This window comes from Bufo gargarizans, chromosome 1, assembly GCF_014858855.1.
Source record: "Bufo gargarizans isolate SCDJY-AF-19 chromosome 1, ASM1485885v1, whole genome shotgun sequence".
Lineage (NCBI taxonomy): Eukaryota > Metazoa > Chordata > Amphibia > Anura > Bufonidae > Bufo > Bufo gargarizans.
In genome coordinates, this window is record NC_058080.1 from 726,019,708 (window position 1) to 726,037,891 (window position 18,184).

The 18,184-nt window shown below is 45.9% G+C and overlaps 1 protein-coding gene across 1 annotated transcript; it reads left to right on the forward strand.

Moving 5' to 3' along the window:
- Window positions 1–1,244: 1,244 nt before the first annotated feature.
- Window positions 1,245–8,605, forward strand: LOC122937551 (ras-like protein family member 11A). Its single transcript, XM_044292670.1, has 4 exons — window positions 1,245–1,508; window positions 3,585–3,641; window positions 4,917–4,996; window positions 8,027–8,605. The coding sequence occupies exons 1-4, from the start codon at window positions 1,388–1,390 to the stop codon at window positions 8,492–8,494; spliced, it is 726 nt and encodes a 241-aa protein (XP_044148605.1). The 5' UTR covers window positions 1,245–1,387; the 3' UTR covers window positions 8,495–8,605.
- The last annotated feature ends 9,579 nt before the right edge of the window (window positions 8,606–18,184 follow it).

Here is an 18,184-nt window from a genome sequence, read left to right on the forward strand (position 1 = left end):
CCCCACCCTTTGCCCACTCTGTTCCTCCACAAAATATGGGTGCCCCCACCCTTTGCCCGCTCTGTTCCTCCACAGAATATGGGTGCCCCCACCCTTTGCCCGCTCTGTTCCTCCACAGAATATGGGTGCCCCCACCCACCCTTTGCCCGCTCTGTTCCTCCACAGAATATGGGTGCCCCCACCCTTTGCCCGCTCTGTTCCTCCACAGAATATGAGTGCCTCCACCCTTTGCCCACTGTTTCTCCACAGAATATGGGTGCCCCCACCCTTTGCCCGCTCTGTTCCTCCACAGAATATGAGTGCCCCCACCCTTTGCCCGCTCTGTTCCTCCACAGAATATGGGTGCCCCCACCCTTTGCCCGCTCTGTTTCTCCACAGAATATGGGTGCCCTCACCCTTTGCCCGCTCTGTTCCACCACAGAATATGAGAGCCCCCACCCTTTGCCCGCTGTTTCTCCACAGAATATGGGTGCCCTCACCCTTTGCCCGCTCTGTTCCTCCACAGAATATGAGTGCCCCCACCCTTTGCCCGCTCTGTTCCTCCACAGAATATGAGTGCCCCGACCCTTTGCCCGCTCTGTTCCTCTACAGAATATGGATGCCCCCACCCTTTGCCCGCTCTGTACCTCCACAGAATATGGATGCCCCCACCCTTTGCCCGCTCTGTTCCTCCACAGAATATGGATGCCCCCACCCTTTGCCCGCTCTGTTCCTCCACAGAATATGAGTGCCCCCACCCTTTGCCTGCTCTGTTTCTCCACAGAATATGGGTGCCCTCACCCTTTGCCCGCTCTGTTCCTCCACAGAATATGAGTGCCCCCACCCTTTGCCCGCTCTGTTCCTCCACAGAATATGTGTGCCCCCACCCTTTGCCCGCTCTGTTCCTCCACAGAATGAGTGCCCCCACCCTTTGCCCGCTCTGTTCCTCTACAGAATATGGATGCCCCCACCCTTTGCCCGCTCTGTTCCTCCACAGAATATGAGTGCCCCCACCCTTTGCCCGCTCTGTACCTCCACAGAATATGGATGCCCCCACCCTTTGCCCGCTCTGTTCCTCCACAGAATATGGGTGCCCCCACCCTTCGCCCGCTCCCCCTCTCCATGATGCAGCCTCCCCTGTCACAGTGCACCCCCTGGCGGCTCCATTGTCCCTCAGACAGAGGGTCCCCGGGGCCGAGTGATGGCGGCGGATGACAGCGGGAGCGTCATTCTGCGTAACCAGCGCCATTCCCCTCGGAGCCGCCCTGATTGCCTTTCCTGGCCGCGCCGCCGCCGGTGACCGGGGCCGGGTATATAAGTGGCCGGGCGGCGCTGAGGAGGCGCATTGTGCAGCAGCCCTCGGATGAGCCGCTCTGTGTGACTGCGCCTCTCACCTCCTGCCTCTCTCATGCGTCTACCGACCATGTCCAGCAACTTCTTACTTGCGCCAATCCCGGAGTCTGCGGATTATTTCACTGTCCGGGATATAAAAATGGTTGTGATGGGGGCAAGCAGTGTGGGCAAGACCGGTAAGTGCCCTCCTCACACATGGGCATTCTTCAGTTCTAATTTATTTTTGATAGTTTTCTGCTAGAATTGCACTTACTGATCACATTGTAACCATGTCTCAGGGCGTCTGATTGAGAAGGGAATAAGTCCTGGATAGATCTTCTCTACTGTAGATACTATAGAAAATGCTAATTATTACTTTTTGGACTGGAGTACTGTATGTGGTAGGAGAGATGGGGGGGGGGGGGGGGGGGGGGAATCAAGCCCCAATAGCTGTTAACCCAACACTATTCTTCCTAACTGCCCCATACACGGCTGAGGATGCATGTGTTCTCAAAAGGGAAGAGGGGAAAGGCTGCCGGACGACTTTTATATCCCCTGGGATCAGAGGTTGAAACTAGAGATGAGCGAATTTCAAATTTCGATTTTTTTTTCACGCTTTGTTTGGTGGTAAAAAGTGAATTGCGTTATGGATTCAGTTACCACGGACCATAACGCAATTCTCTGACTGAATGCATAACGGAAACGGGTTGGATCCGTTTTGCAGCCCATACTTCTAGTATGATGGAATGCCTCTAAAGGCATTCCATCATAGAATTGCGTTATGGTCCGTGGTAACGGAATCCATAACGCCATTCACCTTTAACCACCAAACGAAACGTGAGTGAATTTCCGCTTATGGAATTCGTTCATCTCTAATTGAAACCTTCCCAAATCTGGTTTTGGTTGTTTTTACTCTTATGGGTGTCTTAAACTATGACTTGGCTGAGGATGCATGTGTTCTCTGCTGCCAGATAATTCTTATTTCCTCTGTGATCAGAGGTTGAAACCTTCCCAAATTCTTCCTACCACCCACATCGAGTCAGAGAAGAGTAAATAGAAGCCCCCCCCACACACACACATAAGTCTTGGCAATATCCGCTGTTTTCACTCTTCTGAAGGACATAAACCATGGCTTGGCTGAGGATGCATGTGTTCTCAGTGGAGTAGAGGGGGAAAGGCTGCCAGACAAGTCGTATATCCCCTGTGATCAGAGAACTTTTCCAATCCTTCTTATCCCAACATCATGTCAGGGAAGAGTGAAGACCCCCCCCAACACACGTGTTGAAATCATCTGGTTTCAACAGTTTTTAGACTTGGCTGAGGATGCAGCGGGGAAAAGGCTGCCCGACAACTCATTTCCCCTGACACACAGGGAAGAGTGAGCACCCCCCCCCATACACACAAATCTTACCGAAATCGGCTGATTTTGGCTGTTTTTACTGTTTTGGGGGCCTTGAACCACATACATGATAAGATACATATGATTGCATTGTCTCAAACCTAATTAAAAATAAACATGTGTATTGTCTCCCGTCTGGGAAAATCTCGACTTTAGTGACTTCTTTTAATTTTTCAACCGTTCTGGAATAGGTTTCAATGAGTCAAATACAATGTCCCCATAGATGCCACAAATCAGGGCAGGACACCCTTTCAGTGCCAGGTAGCCAATGCTCCTAGGGGTGCTACTATTTGGCTTGTTTGATGCTCATCATAATACTTCTAGTCAGACCACTAAAAACTACTCTCTTAGTGTGAATTTTATAGTACTTTTCCTATTGCTGGTCACTCCCAGATCGTCCGTTATAGGAACATCTATGGGCACTTGAAGTGTAGGGCCTCTTGCACACGACTGTATGGATTTTTCAGTATTTTGCGGTCTGCAAAAAAAACGGATCAGCAAAAAATACGGATAACGTCTGTGTGCATTCCGTTTTTTGCAGACCGGAACAGCTGGCCCCTGATAGAACAGTACTATGTTCTATCTTTAAACGGAAGGCATATGGAGCACCTTCCGTTTTTTTTGCGGATCCATTGAAATGAATGGTTCCGTATACGGAACGCAAAAAATGGAACAGAAACGGGGTAAAAAAACGTTAGTGTGCAAGAGACCTAAGAGATATATGCTTTATTTTCACTACTTGATTATGGCAGTGTCAGATCTATCGGATTAGCACCCCGCTCGGATCCCTTTTTGTTTTAGTCACTGAAACTTCTAGCTTTGGTCTGTTCATTCCTGAAGCACTTTCCTAACCCTTTTTTTTTTTTCCTTCCAGCAATGATTGTCCGATTCCTCACAAAACGATTTATTGGAGACTATGAATCTAATACTGGTGAGTTAACCCTAGCGATAATGTACCCCAGGGGGTTAGGTACATGCTGAGTCTCTAATTTAAAACCCTAGTGATAATGTGACCCTGGGCTGTGATGGCTAACCTCCGGCTATGGTAAAACTACAACTCCCAAGATGCACACTTGCTTGGCTTTTCTCAGAACTCCAAAGAAATGAATGGAGCATGCTGGGAGTCGTAGTTTCACCACAGGCTGGAGTGCCGGAGGTTAGCCATCACTGCCCCAGGGGGGTAGGTACATGCTAAACCAATTCGTTTTGGGGTCAAAACAAACTTTCCTAATAAATCTTTTTGGTCCCTGATACTTTAAGGTTCCTTTACACAAGGCGGTGATTAGTACGATTGAGCGACGAACGAGTCGTTTCTTGTTGTATTCAATAATTACCCTTTAGATGCGCCGATTATCGTTCACAAAATCGTAATTTTGATCGCATATTCCATTGTCTGTACATCAGACTTTGGCATTTCCACAAATCGAAATTTGAATGGACGATTTCTGTTTACACGTAAGAGATCGTTAACGTGCAATGATTTCTGTGCCCACACAAATGATCGAGCCAACGAGAAATCTACCGACTTGTCGCTCTATGGTTCATTGCTTTTACAGTCGAGCAGTTTCGCTCGATTTAACGATAATTTACACGATAATCGCCTTGTGTAAAGGAACCTTTGCACATTGGTCCCTGATATCCCACACAGTATGCTAGGGCTGTTTAATATCCAGGGCCAAAAACTAGTGAATAATGCTCCTTTTGATGTTTTGTCACAATTCCCCCATTCTGCAAGTTTCTGCCCAAGTCGTACAACCCCTTAAAAAAAAAAATTAAAGGGGGTGTGCCAAGTTTAGAAGTTATCCACAAACTAACTAAGTTTGTTGCGGATCCGACCACTGGGACCCTCACCGATCTTGAGAACAGGGATCTATTCTCCCGATCTGATGGAGCGGCAGGTCAGGCATACGCCTCGTCGCTCTATTCATTCTCTATGGGAGCGTCGGAGTACAGTGCTCGGCTATCTCTGACACTCGCATGGAGAATGACTGAAGCGGCAGGGTGCATGCCTGACCTGCCGCACAATCGGCTCCGGATCAGGGGGGGGCCCAGCGATCAGTTAGTTTTTCCCTATCTTGTGGATGGGGGGGATAACAGCTAAACTTGGCACAGCCCCTTTAAGGTTTGCTCCCATGACAGATCTTCTTTACCATCAGTTCAGCTCAGACGTGACTTGATCATTAATACTCAGTATTTTCTCAATCAGGAAACCTGTACTCCAGGCTCGTGAGCGTAGAAGGAGAGCACATGTCTGTGCAGATCCAGGACACTCCGGGTTATGTCAAGGTAAAGACCCCATAATATCCTCTAAAGCAGCAGCCTCCACCCTGTCTGTTTGGCTGTCTGGACCGGATGGGAGTTGTAGTTTTCCACCCGCTGGACAGACGTCTAATCCTCGGTACCCTAGTCTTCAGAAGCTCCTTTCCTATGTTGTGGTGACACATTCACATGCAATAATTGTATTACTTTCATCTCCTGCCCCCCCAATGTCTGTATTGTGCTGGAAAATGACATCGGTTCCACCAAAGTGAGTCACTGATCCTTCTGACTCAAGGAGTATCGGGAGAAGTGACTCGTAATGGCAACTTTCTTATGTCATTATAGATATGTCACATTATATGTGCAGATTATATTAGTAATTGCATTTTATAGCATTCATATATTATTTTATAATCCATTCAGATTTGACGTGGGTCTGGCTACAAAGCCGTATGTGCTCTATCCCTTATTTCAGGCTGTAATCAGGACTAGAACCTTATAGATACTTCCCTCACGAAATAACAACTTTGGAGCTATTTTTTACTTAAAAATACGGAATGTAGTCCGTATGCATTCCGTTTCCGTATTTGTTTTTCTTTTCCGTTCAAAGATAGAACATGTCCTATTATTGCCCGCAAATCACGTTCCGTGGCTCCATTCAAGTCAATGGGTCCGCAAAAAAAAAAAAACAGAACACATACGGAATGTATTCCGTATACGTTCCGTTTTTGTGGAAAATTTTATGCCCAGCCCAAATTTTTCTATCTAATTACTGTATATGCCATACGGAAAAACAAAACGGAACCGGAAAAACTACTGAAACGGAAAATCGGATCTGTTAATAAACGGCCCGCAAAACACTGAAAAAGCCATACGGTCGTGTGAACGAGCCCTAAGGCTAAGTTCACACTTCATTTATTTGGTCAGTTATTTCCATAAGTTATTTTGAGCTAAAACCAGGTGCAGGTCAAACCTAGTGCAGATCTTTCCATTATACCTTCTCTCTGAGTAGGCTTCACTACTGGTACAGTCTCACAATAACTGACCAAGTAAGGCCTCCTGCACACGACCGTTGTGTGCCCCCGTGGCCGTTGTCCCGTTTAACGTGTTTTTCTGCGGTCCCATTGACTTTCAATGGTCTGTGGAAAAATCGGAAACTGCACCGTTTGGCAGCCACATCCGTGATCCGTGTTTCCTGGCCGTGAAAAAAAATAGGACCTGTCCTATTTTTTTCACGGCCAACGGTTCACGGACCCATTCAAGTCAATAAGTCCGTGAAAAATCACGGATGCACACAAGATTGTCATCCGTGTCCGTTTTTTTCCTATAATTTCAATGGCAAACTTGACTTAGATATTTTTTTTCATTTTTCATGTCCGTGGATCCTCCAAAAATCACGGAAGACCCACGGAAGAAAAAACGGGCACGGATCACGGTATAACGGATCCACGTTTTGCGGGACGTTAAAAAATACTGTCGTGTGCAGGAGGCCTAAGGTCTCTTTGACACAAACTTATTTTCTTTCCTTGTCCGTTCCTTTTTTTTTTTTGCGGACCGTATGCAGAACCATTCACTTCAATGGATCCGCAAAAAAAAACAGAAGTTACTCCGTGTGCATTCCGTTTCCATATGTCTATTTCCGTTCCGCAAAAAAATAGAACATGTCCTATTATTGTCCGCATTACGGACAAGGATAGTCCTGTTCTACGAAGGGCCAGCTGTTCCGTTCTGCAAAATACGGAAAGCACACGGACGTCGTACGTATTTTTGCGGACCTCAAAATACATACGGTCGAGGCCTAACTTTGTCCATTTACAGCTGACAGTGCCAGTGACAAGACGCCTAGTTTATTCATACTTTTCCAGGAGGAATCATAGGGGAATGGCACAACACAGACTTCTAAGAGAAGCTGCTCCATAATTATTATTTCATGGGGAATATAGTCATGTGAGAAGACATGTTGGTACCTTTTTATATATCAGAATTTTGGAGAAATCTTGTAAAGGGGTTGTCTGAGTTACTGCCTTCCCTGCCGAGCTTTGTTTACGTGACGTGCCATATACCCATCTGACCGCTGCAGCCAATCACTGGCCTCATCAGTCTTGTGCTCTATATCTCTCAGGCGGATGATTGGCTGCAGTAGTCCCATGGGGTATACTGGCATGTCACCGCTGCAGCCAAGTAAACAAAGTCCAGCATGGAGTAGCAGAGCAGCGGTACTGGAATCTGAGGGGGTGAAGTGGGTGAGTGCATTTATTTAGCACAACTCCAGACTCTGAATAACATGGACCCCCCTTGAAGACAGCCTGTGACCTGTACTGACATGTCTGTTTTAGTAGTATAGTAAGGACCGGCACTCGCTATTGGTAGTGATATCAAATAAATTTAATGGTCACATACAAATGGTTAATGTGACGCGTTTCGGCTATTAGAAGCCTTTAAGGCTTCTAATAGCCGAAACGCGTCACATTAACCATTTGTATGTGACCATTAAATTTATTTGATATCACTACCAATAGCGAGTGCCGGTCCTTACTATACCATTATCTGTGGATCTTCTTCCCTGGACACGCGCACCGCTCCGCTGTAAGCAGTAGTGCCGCTCGTATCTTCTCTCTGATGTCTGTTTTAGTAGTTACTTGCATCCTACATGTAATCACTGGAGCCTCTATTTTTATGGCTCTATGATGTGCCATTCCTTTTATTATTCCTGCTAGAAGTAATGAATGAATCGCCAGCTGTTTGCAATGAAGGTTCAGATGGGAGTTGCCACTTGGGGGCTCGTCCCTGACCAGGTATCACTGATGGAATAATGTCAGACTGTGCAGGGACACACCCCTAAGTGGTAACACCCATCTGGACCTTCATTGTACACTACTAGCAATTTATTCATAACTTCTACAAGGAATAATAGAACAACTTGCAGTAATACCCTCCGGTTTTTAACCCTTTTTTTTTTTTTTTTTGTGTAACTATAGAATTTCTGTAGCCTGTTTCCAGGCTTTCTTTTTTCGGATGTCGTGTAATATATAGTTTCGCTCTTGTGTTTTTGTGCAGGTGGACGATGACGTGTCGCAGGTGGCAGATATGTTGCGGTGCGTGCAGTCATCAGAAGGCTTCCTATTAGTCTACTCCATCACAGACTACAGGAGCTTCGAGTACATACGTCACCTTCATCAGCACATCCGAAAAGTCCATTCCGACACTAAGACTCCCATCATCCTAGTGGCCAATAAAGGGGACCTCCTCCACATGAGGCAAGTGCCCTCGGAGGCCGGGATCCAGCTCGCCAGTGAACTGGGCTGCTCTTTTGTGGAAATTTCCACCAGCGAAAACTGTCAGGACGTTTGTGATGTGTTCCAGCATCTCTGCAAAGAGATCAGCAAGCATCAGTCCAGCAGCAACGGAGAGAAAAGACGAGGCTCCATTATCCCCCGACCAAAGTCCCCAAACATGCAAGACCTAAAGCGACGCTTCAAACAGGCGTTGTCGCCGAAAGTCAAGACCCCCTCTGCCATGGCGTAGCCTGGAACCTGTGGACTAAAGACTTATTTTCCAAATTTTACAGAGTAATTTATTTTTGTATGGACTTTGCAGCGTGTATGTCGGCATGCATACATCATAAATCCGTATTTATTTAATCGTGACGTGTCTGTCTGGTATCTGGATGCATGGAGGGAAACCAGTGTGAAGGGAACATCTTAGCACAAGGGGTTAAAAACATAGCATAACTAGCGCAGTGAAATCCTACATCAAGTAGTATACATATGCAAAGAACTGCAAATAGCACGTTAAAGGGTAGGGGAGTTATGAGAATAACCCCCCCCCCCCCACACACACAGCTTCCCCTTATTGCTTAAAGGGGTTTTCTGAGTGCTTTATACTGATGCCCTATCCTCAGCATCGGTCATCAGTACCAGATTGGTGGTGGGCTGACCCCTGGCATGATTAGGCCGTAGCAGTAGTCTCTTCGTAGGCCTGTGATGCCACGTGGTCTAGGTGGCGCTGAGCCCAATTCAAGTAAATGGGTCTGGGCTGCAAAACCAAGTACAGCCATTATACAATGGATGGTACTGTGCTTGGTAAGCAGTGGGGAGGCCATAGCACTCAGCGCCACGCCGCCTCCTCTTCAAAGAGCTTACCAATGACCTATCCCGAGTACAGATTAACAATCAGAAAATCCCTTAAAGGGGGTTGTTCACAGAATATATATATATATATATATATATATATATTTTTTTTTTTTTTAAAGGTTTTTAAAGGAGTTGTCCAGTATTTTGCTATTGATTGCTTATTTCATCATTATCTATCTGACACCCAACATCCCCACAAACTGCTGTTCTGCAGCAGCTCCAACACCGGAAGTCGGCACTGAAACTACACGGCTCAGCTCACTGTGTACTGGACAGAGCTGGTTACTATTGCACTACGCAATGGATGTCGCAGTGTAGTTCTAGCGCCCACTTCTAGCACTGGAGTTACCCCAAAAACAGCTGTGGGGTGCAGGGTGTCAGACCCCTGCCAATCAGATATTGATAAACTATCCTTAGAATAGGCCATCAATGGTAAAATCCTGGAAAACCTCAAAGGCCAATAGGCTGACAATTCCTGTTCTGTGGAGATCACTTCTGAGCAGTCATCTCAGTATAATCACAGGTAGGATTACAATGAAAAATAACACCACTGTATAAATAACACTAGATCTACTATTCACACTAGGTCATGGTCACAACTTATCTAATTCCCCTCTCTTCCACAGATATCAATTAACATCTCCTGTCAATGTGGTCCTCCAGCTGTTCTAAAACTACAATTCCCAGCATGCGTGGACAGCTTACAGCTATCCACTTATCAGGGTTGTAGAGGGTATTGAATTATCAATACTTTTCTACTGGTATTGATTCGATGCCGGGATTTGACATTTACCAATACTAGGTTGCGCTACTGCGCAGCCTAGTATCAGAACATGGTGCACGCTGCTTTCAGCGCGTGCCATGTTCTCCTCAGCAGCACAGGGGAGAAGGAAGCAGTCTCTCCCTCCCCCTGTGCCGCTGCTGCCGCCAATAAAAAGAGAGAGGGGCAGAGGAGGGGTGAGACTGTGGCCACTGCGCCACCAATGATGATAACTCATCCATTACTACAAATATAGGCGGCGGGTGCCAGCTATGTGATTCTGTCGCCGGCACCCGGCGCCTATATTTGTATTAAAAGGTTACCTATCTTCATTGGTGGCGCAGTGCGCCCCCCTTCCCCCAGTATTAAAAACATTGGTGCAGTGCGCCTCCCTCAGTATTATAACCATTGGTGGCAGTGGCCATAGGGTCCCCTCCCCTCCTCCTCATTGGTGGCAGCTTCTGATCGGAACCCCAGCAGTGTAATCGTGGGGCTCCGATCGGTTACCATGGCAGCCAGGACGCTACTGAAGCCCTGGCTGCCATGGTAATCTCTGCTGCTGTGTGCACAAAGCCCAGGGCAGCAGGGAGAGTGTGAAGTCCTATTCACCCTGATAGATCTCTATTAGGGTGAATAGGACAAGGGATGAAAAGATCTGAGGTTCTAACCCCTAAGGGGGGAAAAAATCACCCACTTTCCCAATGTTTTGTATATAAGTAAATAAACATATTACATATCGCCACATCGCATTTTTTTTGTCACCTTGTCCCCCCTAAAAATAGGATCGGACTGTTCTATTATTGGCTGGATGTTCTATAGAAGGCAGGGGCCCCCCAGAGCGGATAGCTTGGGGGACATGGGCACTTTTTCCTGTCAGGTGTTTTTAATATTCTGGCTGGTTCAGTGTCTGTGTAGTTGCTTCTCCCCCCCCCCCCCTCTTCTATTTTGACAGGTCTTATCCAGCTGGTCCTGTCAGATGATGGATGTTTGACAGCTGTCAGGAAGGTGATTGGCCAGATGTACAGCGGCGGGATCAGCTGATTGGAGAAGCAGTCCTGCGGCGGGAATCCCTGTGGAAATAAGAGAGGACATCGCTGTCAGCTGCTGCAGTGTCAAGAAGATCCGGACCTGAGCCTCGCCCACCCTCCCTTTTTCAGTCGTGTTGCTTATTAGGGGGTAAAAGTCACCCAGCTAATGCTGGGTGGACTTGGTGGTCATTGGTTTTATTGGTCTAGTACTTGATCTTGGTTCATGGTTTATTATTACAGATTTACTGGTTCATTAAATTTCGGTAACCCCATAATAAAGCAACACGGCCTAATTTTTCTAATAAAGTGGTTGGTGTCTAATTTATTAGTTATATTTATGGTTGGGTTATTATGTGTCCTATGTCCTCCATGCGGAATGCACGCGGCTTTTTTGGTGTTTTATTTTTTTCACGTTGTATCGAGTATCGCAATACTTTTTTATAGTATCGAAATCGAATCATAATTTTGGTATCGCAACAACCCTACCGCCTATAGCAGGGCATAGTGGGAGTTGTAGTTTTAGGTGTAGGTTTCACTCTGGTTTTAATTAGTAGGAAAAAAATATATGAAACATTCCCTTTAGGACGCCTTCACATGCGGCAGATTTTGTGACAGAAAATTCCGCGACTGAAAATCAGTTCCATTTACCTTTACGGGGCTTGCAGAAATCCATGTGCTTACTGCCCCATTCAAATGAATGAATGGAACTGATTTTCAGTCGCGGAATTTTCTGCCACAAAATCTGGCGTGTGTGAAGGTGTCCTTAAAGGGAATTTGTCACCTCTTTTTTACCCTATAGAGATGCGGACATGCACGGCTAGATCGCCTCTAGCATGTCCGCAATATACCTGTCCCATATCTCTGTGTGGTTTTATTGAGTGTAAAAAATGATTTTATATATATGTGTAAATCAGCCTGGTAAGGAGCCCAAGGGGCTGCAGTAACCGTTCTGGAGCCCAGCCACGGCCCACCGTGAAGGAGCCCAGCACCGCCTGTATCCAGCAATCTCCTCCTTGCTCACAAAGTCAGATCGCCGTAATCTCGCGCATGCGCAGTTCCTTCCCTGAGGCTGATGTCAGCACAGGGGAGGAACACTATGCTAGCACTGCGCATGCGCGAGCCCGCGGCGATCTGACTTTCTGAGCAAGGAGGAGATTCGTGGATACAGGCGGTGCTGGGCTCCTTCACAGGGGGACGTGGCTGGTCTCCAGAACGGTTAGTGCAGCCCCTTGGGCTCCTTACCAGGCTGATTTACATATATATAAAATCTGTTTTTACACTCAATAAAACCACACAGAGATATGGGACAGGTATATGGCGGACATGCTAGTGCCGATCTAGCCGTGCATGTCCGCATCTCTATAGGGTAAAAAGAGGTGACAGAATCCCTTCAAGCACTATGGGTGATATAAAGTGACTCTTATTATTCACCCTTATAGTATACCTGTACCAGGGTGCTGTTATATTCAGTAAGCGCAGTCCTGTCGGCATATGTTTTCAATGCTGGTCTCTGCACGCTAAAGAGCATTCCTCTTCTGTTCTGTATTAGTACCAGGACGGCCCTGCAGCTTGATGTCCGCTTGGCCCGGTGATGCCCTGTCAGCATCCGTCTGTCATATGCTGATTGTATACAGGATGCAGAGCATTTTTTTTCTCATATCCTATCACAGCCTGGAATAATAAAATACACAGGTACCCAGGCAGTGCTCTGCACCTTCTGGCTTCATCGCCATACAGCGTGTGGAAAATGGATCCGAAGAAAAGTATATATGGAATCCATACTCTGCCAGGGATCAGCAACCTTCGGCACTCCAGGTGTGGCGAAACCACGACTCCCAGCATGCACACTTGCTTGCCTGTTCTCAGAACTCCCATAGAGGTGAATAGATGCTGGGAGTTGTAGTTTCACAACAGCTGGAGTGCCGGAGGTTGCTGACCCCTGCTCTATGCACTGGAAGAACAGAGCTGATAAAACCCCAGAGTACAGAGTGCTCTAGAAAATGTTGCTGCCCGTTTGTGGTTTCAGCAAAGGTTTAGGTCTTCTTTAAAAGGGTTCTCTGGGAATTATATAAAATGGCTGCTAGCAGCCTGTCCTAGAATGTGGGTAGGACTGGTTGCCTCTGCTTGCAGAGCTGTCTAGGAAAGTGAGGGTGCGGGTCTCACTGCACTGCTGTACAATAGATAGTAATGATGTGATCTTACCTATGATATGCCATCATGGCTGAGCAGCCTGACAGGAACGGTCACCAATGTGTAGTCTATGCAAGTGCCAGAGAGTACAGTGTAGTGAGGCCCCGCTATCTGCAAGTGGCAGAAATCTGTCCTGCTCATATTCTAAGGTAGGTTGCTTGTGGCCATTTAAAATCATTCCCGGAGAACCCTTTTTAAAGGACCGGGGTATGTAGTGCTGTAGAGGGTGGGGATAGGGTGCACCAAAGATGATTTTGATAAGGAGAAGTCATCATGGTGGTGTGGGCCAGATGCAGAAGAAAAAGAAATAGAAAAATTCTAATCAGAGAAGGTGTCACCTGTGAGTCACTGCTGCATCCTCTTGCATAGTTTGCAATCTGCAAACCTCATGTGTAGACCTGATATTGGACCACTATATGATAACTGTATCGCAGTATAATTGTAACTCCCCTGGTCCAGTGATGGCAGAGCATAGATACTGTGTTCTGCGACAGGAGCAACATCTAGAAAGCAGCTAGGACCTAAGCAGCATTGACCCTCTCTGAGCCAACTGCAGCAAATTTTTCTTGTACTGGAAAACCCCTTTAAGAACGTGGCGAGAGTTGTGACCAAACAAAGCAAAGCAAGTTCTCTCATTGTTTAGTTAGAACCATCTCATTGCTCAACTGGACATATTTTGGACTGCTTGGACATATTTGGTTACCACACATTTGGAGGAATGTCAAATTCTAGGTCCAGCTCTCCACCTACTCCTTTTAGTTGAAAATCAAGGGATTTCATATCAATTATTCTTGGAATTTATTTTCACGCATCAACATAAGCCAGATGCCTGAAATGGCGCACACCCAGTGCTCTAGTAGCACAATTTCCTGCTGTCAGACAAAACGCAGACACACAAGCCTCTGATCTTTCGCCACCCTGCTGCTTCTAGACTTGTCTGCAATCCTATGGGCCTATTTTTTATCTATTTTTGCAACCTAGTGTCCGTTTCATGGCGCTTATCGTAACGAGAAACACATTTTGGCCCTTGTGCCAGGTTTCACAATCCATATTTGTTAAATAAGAGGATTTTCTGAACTAAGTCAGAGATAAGGATGCAAAGCATGCATGTAGTACCATTTTCATATAAAAGTGCATATAGAGATACCAATAATTAGCGATATTATCAATTATTGGTAACAAAATGATTAGTTCTAATTGAATTCCAACTGTAGGGAAATGTATGTCAGACTATAGTTATAAAGATCATTTCGACTTCTGAGCAGGATGCCGGAGAACCAGAGATTCAAGTCTAAGGTCTCCTGCACGCGGCCATTGCTCGGCCGTTTCGTCCAATCCAATTTGCGGTCCCCAATGCACGGGCACTATCCGTGCGGCTGCCGTGATGGGTCCAAACCCATTCAACTTGAATGGGTCCATGATCCGTCTGCACCGCAAAAAAATAGAGCATGTTTTATTTTTTTTGCAATGCGGAGGCACAGAGAGAAACCCTACGGAGTGCTTCCGTAGGGTTCCTTGCCTTCGTTCCGCGCCGCACCTCCCGGATTGTGGATCCTTTCAAGTGAATGGGTCAGCATCTGTGATGCGGTGAGCACACGGCCAGTGCCCGCACATTGCGGACCTGCTGTTTGCGGAACACAATACAGGCACGGCCGAGCAACGGCCGTGTGCATGAGGCCTAAGGCACAGGAGAGGAGGCAGACTGTGCTGAATGCAGCAGCATGCATGTCACAGGCTGGAGAGACTATAGCTGGGAACACTCTTGAGAATCTAATCTCAAAATTGAAAGTTTGTTTTAAAGGGTTACACCCATCATTGATGGCATATCGCTAGATTATGCCATGAATGTCCCACCTCTGAGACCTGCTCCTATGTTCTGAATAGGGCCACCGAAGTGAAGATAAGTGCACTGCACATGCATGGCATCCTCTCCATTCACTGCTATGGGAGTTCTGAAAATAGCTGAATGCTCTGCTGCTTTCAGAACTCCCATAGCGGTGAGTGGAGGGTGGCTGTGCTTGTGTGGTCCTTCACTTCAGGGGCCCGCACCTATCTGATGTTGATGGCATAGCCTAACAATATGCCATCAATGTCTGAGATGGGAATACCCCTATAATTATGTCCAACCAAGGCCAGATAAAATTTCAAGTATACAGTTTTGTCTTGATGATGATCTCAGATCTACAGTGCAGAAGAACCAGTCATCTCTGCAATAATCTCTGTTGACTGCAGAACTTCTTTCACAAACGTGTTGTGAAGTATCTCCAAAAAAGAAGAGAACCATCTCGCCAGTGTCACATACTGAAAGGGGGTCCTTATGAGCCAATGTTCGACTTGGTACAGAAAATAGCCCGGCCATATATCCATTCATGAGCAGCAGGTTCAGGGTGCTTGCCCCTGATCAGTATGGAAAGTATTCTAGCTGGTAAGATGCCTCGGATACAGCATAGGGGAGCTACTGGCTCTCCTTCAAGGGGTTCTGCCATGAAACACCAACCAGCACTTGGATCTGAATACTTTTCTACTTGCATGAAATTAAAAATTTTGTATAGCTACTCAATATAATGTATCTGTATAGCGCCACCTGCTGTTTGTTCTTTTCCTTATTTCATGTCCACCTGACTGAAGTGGTCGCACATGCTCAGTTTAAATCTTCAACTGCCACCAGCCATATGTTATGTTAGAAGCTGTGGCAGTTACAGGAAAAGAGCCTGAAGAGAATTTAGCAGAACAATTGAAGGAATGAATGGGGAGATCTCTGGACCCATGTCAGGTACAGGGCTGGTTCTAGCTTTGTTAGAAATAGATTGCCAAGTACAATAGAACGTCTGATTTTCATTTTTTTCTATCAATTATGGCATAACCCCGTTAAGTAGACCAGATGTGTATGGAGACTTAGCGGCAATGTTCTAGGCGATAAAATATACAAAGAGGTATCTCCCAGAGAAAGAGAGAGACAACACACTAGTGCCGCCTATTGGAAGGGGCTTGCTATGAGTTAATATTTCACTTTTTAAAGGGAACCTGACATTCTGGATATGTCTGTGTGGGATGTAATGAAACCGGGGATAACGTTCCCTGCCTGAGAGAACGTCAATCATGATACAGGAAGCTGGGGCGGGGGGGGGGGAAACCATGACTTGGAGGAGTAAAGCGTCGGCCTCCTTGAATTGAACCGACTCATTTCCATTTGGCGGGAAGAAGATTAAAAGTGTATTTTCAGCGCATTTACTAGTTTAGGAATACCGCAACAAGAACAGCTTCCAGGGCTCCATAACCACATGAATAAGGTACCGCAGGTTAAATTGCATAGCCGAGATGTCAGTTTCTCTTTTACAAGACTTGGAATATGAAAAGGGAAAATAGCCATAGTCATATAAGCATCTGCAGACAGCCACATGCTCTCTGCATTTTATGTCACTCCGTAGAAATAAAAAAAAAAAAGTTATGGATCTTAGGATGCGGAGATGCGAAAACATTTTCTCCTTTTTTTTTTTTTTTAAGTTTTAATTATGCAAAAGTAGTAAAACATAAAAAACACTTTCAGAGCTCCTTTGGAAAATGAAAGGTGGAATGTGATTGGCCGCTATTGGCAACTAAGCCAGTTCTACTTTACACCAGTTTATGAAATCTCCCCCTATATATATATATTTGGTATCATTGTAATCGTACCGGCCCATAGAATAAGATTATCGTGTTATTTATGCCGAAAAAATTATAACGTAAAAACTCATCGGCGGTATTGCTGTTTTTTCCCATCTCCCTCCCAGAAAGAGTTTTAAAAAGTTAATCAATAAGTTATGTCAAAAAGGCACTGCTATTTATGATCTCTCCTATGTGAGGTCACACCTGTTACACTGTACACATACACAACTTGCCATGAGGCACACGGGGTTACCCTACATCAGGGGTGGGGAACCTCCAGCCCCCGGTCTACATACAGCTTGCGGGATCATTTCATATGGCCGCCAGCTACCTGCCCCCCTGCCAGAGCATTCGCAGATTGCTGACTATACACTAATAATACCACAAGAAGTGATGACTTCATCCATCACATCACTTCTCGCTGCGTTTGTAGAAGCGCTGCTCCCAGCTGGCGGACTGCAGGGTAAGAGCAGCGCTTCTACATGCGCCGTGAAATGTGATGGCTTCTGTAGCACCGTCTGCCAGCTATACGCTGGTAACGCTGCGAGTGTGATATGAGGACAGAAGCCATCACTTCTCACGGCGTTTGTAGAAGCGCTGCTCCCCGTCCCCTCCCCGATATCCCGCTCTAACCGCTGAGAAAGGGACAGAGGAAGCTGGATGAACCTCTCTCTGGACCCCTCTGGGATGAGCTTGGCTGCCATTAATGCCAAATAAAAAGCTAAATATATATATATGTATATATATATATATATATATATATATATATATATATAGTGCAGGCGCCATTTTGTGCTGCAAGAATAAAGTGCTCCGGATTTTTTTTTATTTAAGCGCAATTTCTGTCTGTTAGTGGCAAACCAGTTTGGTGAATTATAAACATATAAAAGTGCTATTTGTCCTGCAAGTAGCTGCCCAAATTTATTCCTTGGAGTATAAAAGTAGATTAACCCTCTGCTTACGCATTTCTGTTATTCCTGAGAATATAGCGCACTGAAATTTTGTGTGGCCCGCGAACAAATATCCAAATAGGCCTTGGCAGCAAAAAGGTTCCCCACCTCTGCCCTATATATACGTTATGTTTAGTGTTGACCGAAACGGTATGAAGCGGACTGCGATCTTAATTTCAGGGAAAATTCAATTCGCCGCACAGTCAAATTTCCTTGTGCTTTGTGGTAATCAATAAATTTTCCCTGAAATAGGGTAAAAAAAAAAAAAAAAACATACTCACCTCATCTGTTTAAGTGTGAAGAGCCCGCCGCCGCCATTCTGATTGAAGACCTGACGCAAAATCTTGTGTGCATCTGAAGGGTACAATGACGGGGAATGGCGCAATTGCCGCTCCCTGTCATTGCACCCACTACTTACAAAGAAAGGCACTTGGTGACAAAGTAATTCGTCATAAAGCAAATTTTATTTTTGTAAAATCCGTGGAGCGGCCGAATCGAATTTTCAAGAA

Excerpts from the sequence above, each read along its gene's own strand:
- LOC122937551 (XM_044292670.1), top strand. The coding sequence starts at position 1,388 with ATGCGTCTACCGACCATGTCCAGCAACTTCTTACTTGCGCCAATCCCG. Across the intron at positions 1,509-3,584 it reads AAGCAGTGTGGGCAAGACCG|CAATGATTGTCCGATTCCTC; the intron begins GTAAGTGCCCTC and ends TTTTCCTTCCAG. Across the intron at positions 3,642-4,916 it reads AGACTATGAATCTAATACTG|GAAACCTGTACTCCAGGCTC; the intron begins GTGAGTTAACCC and ends TTTCTCAATCAG.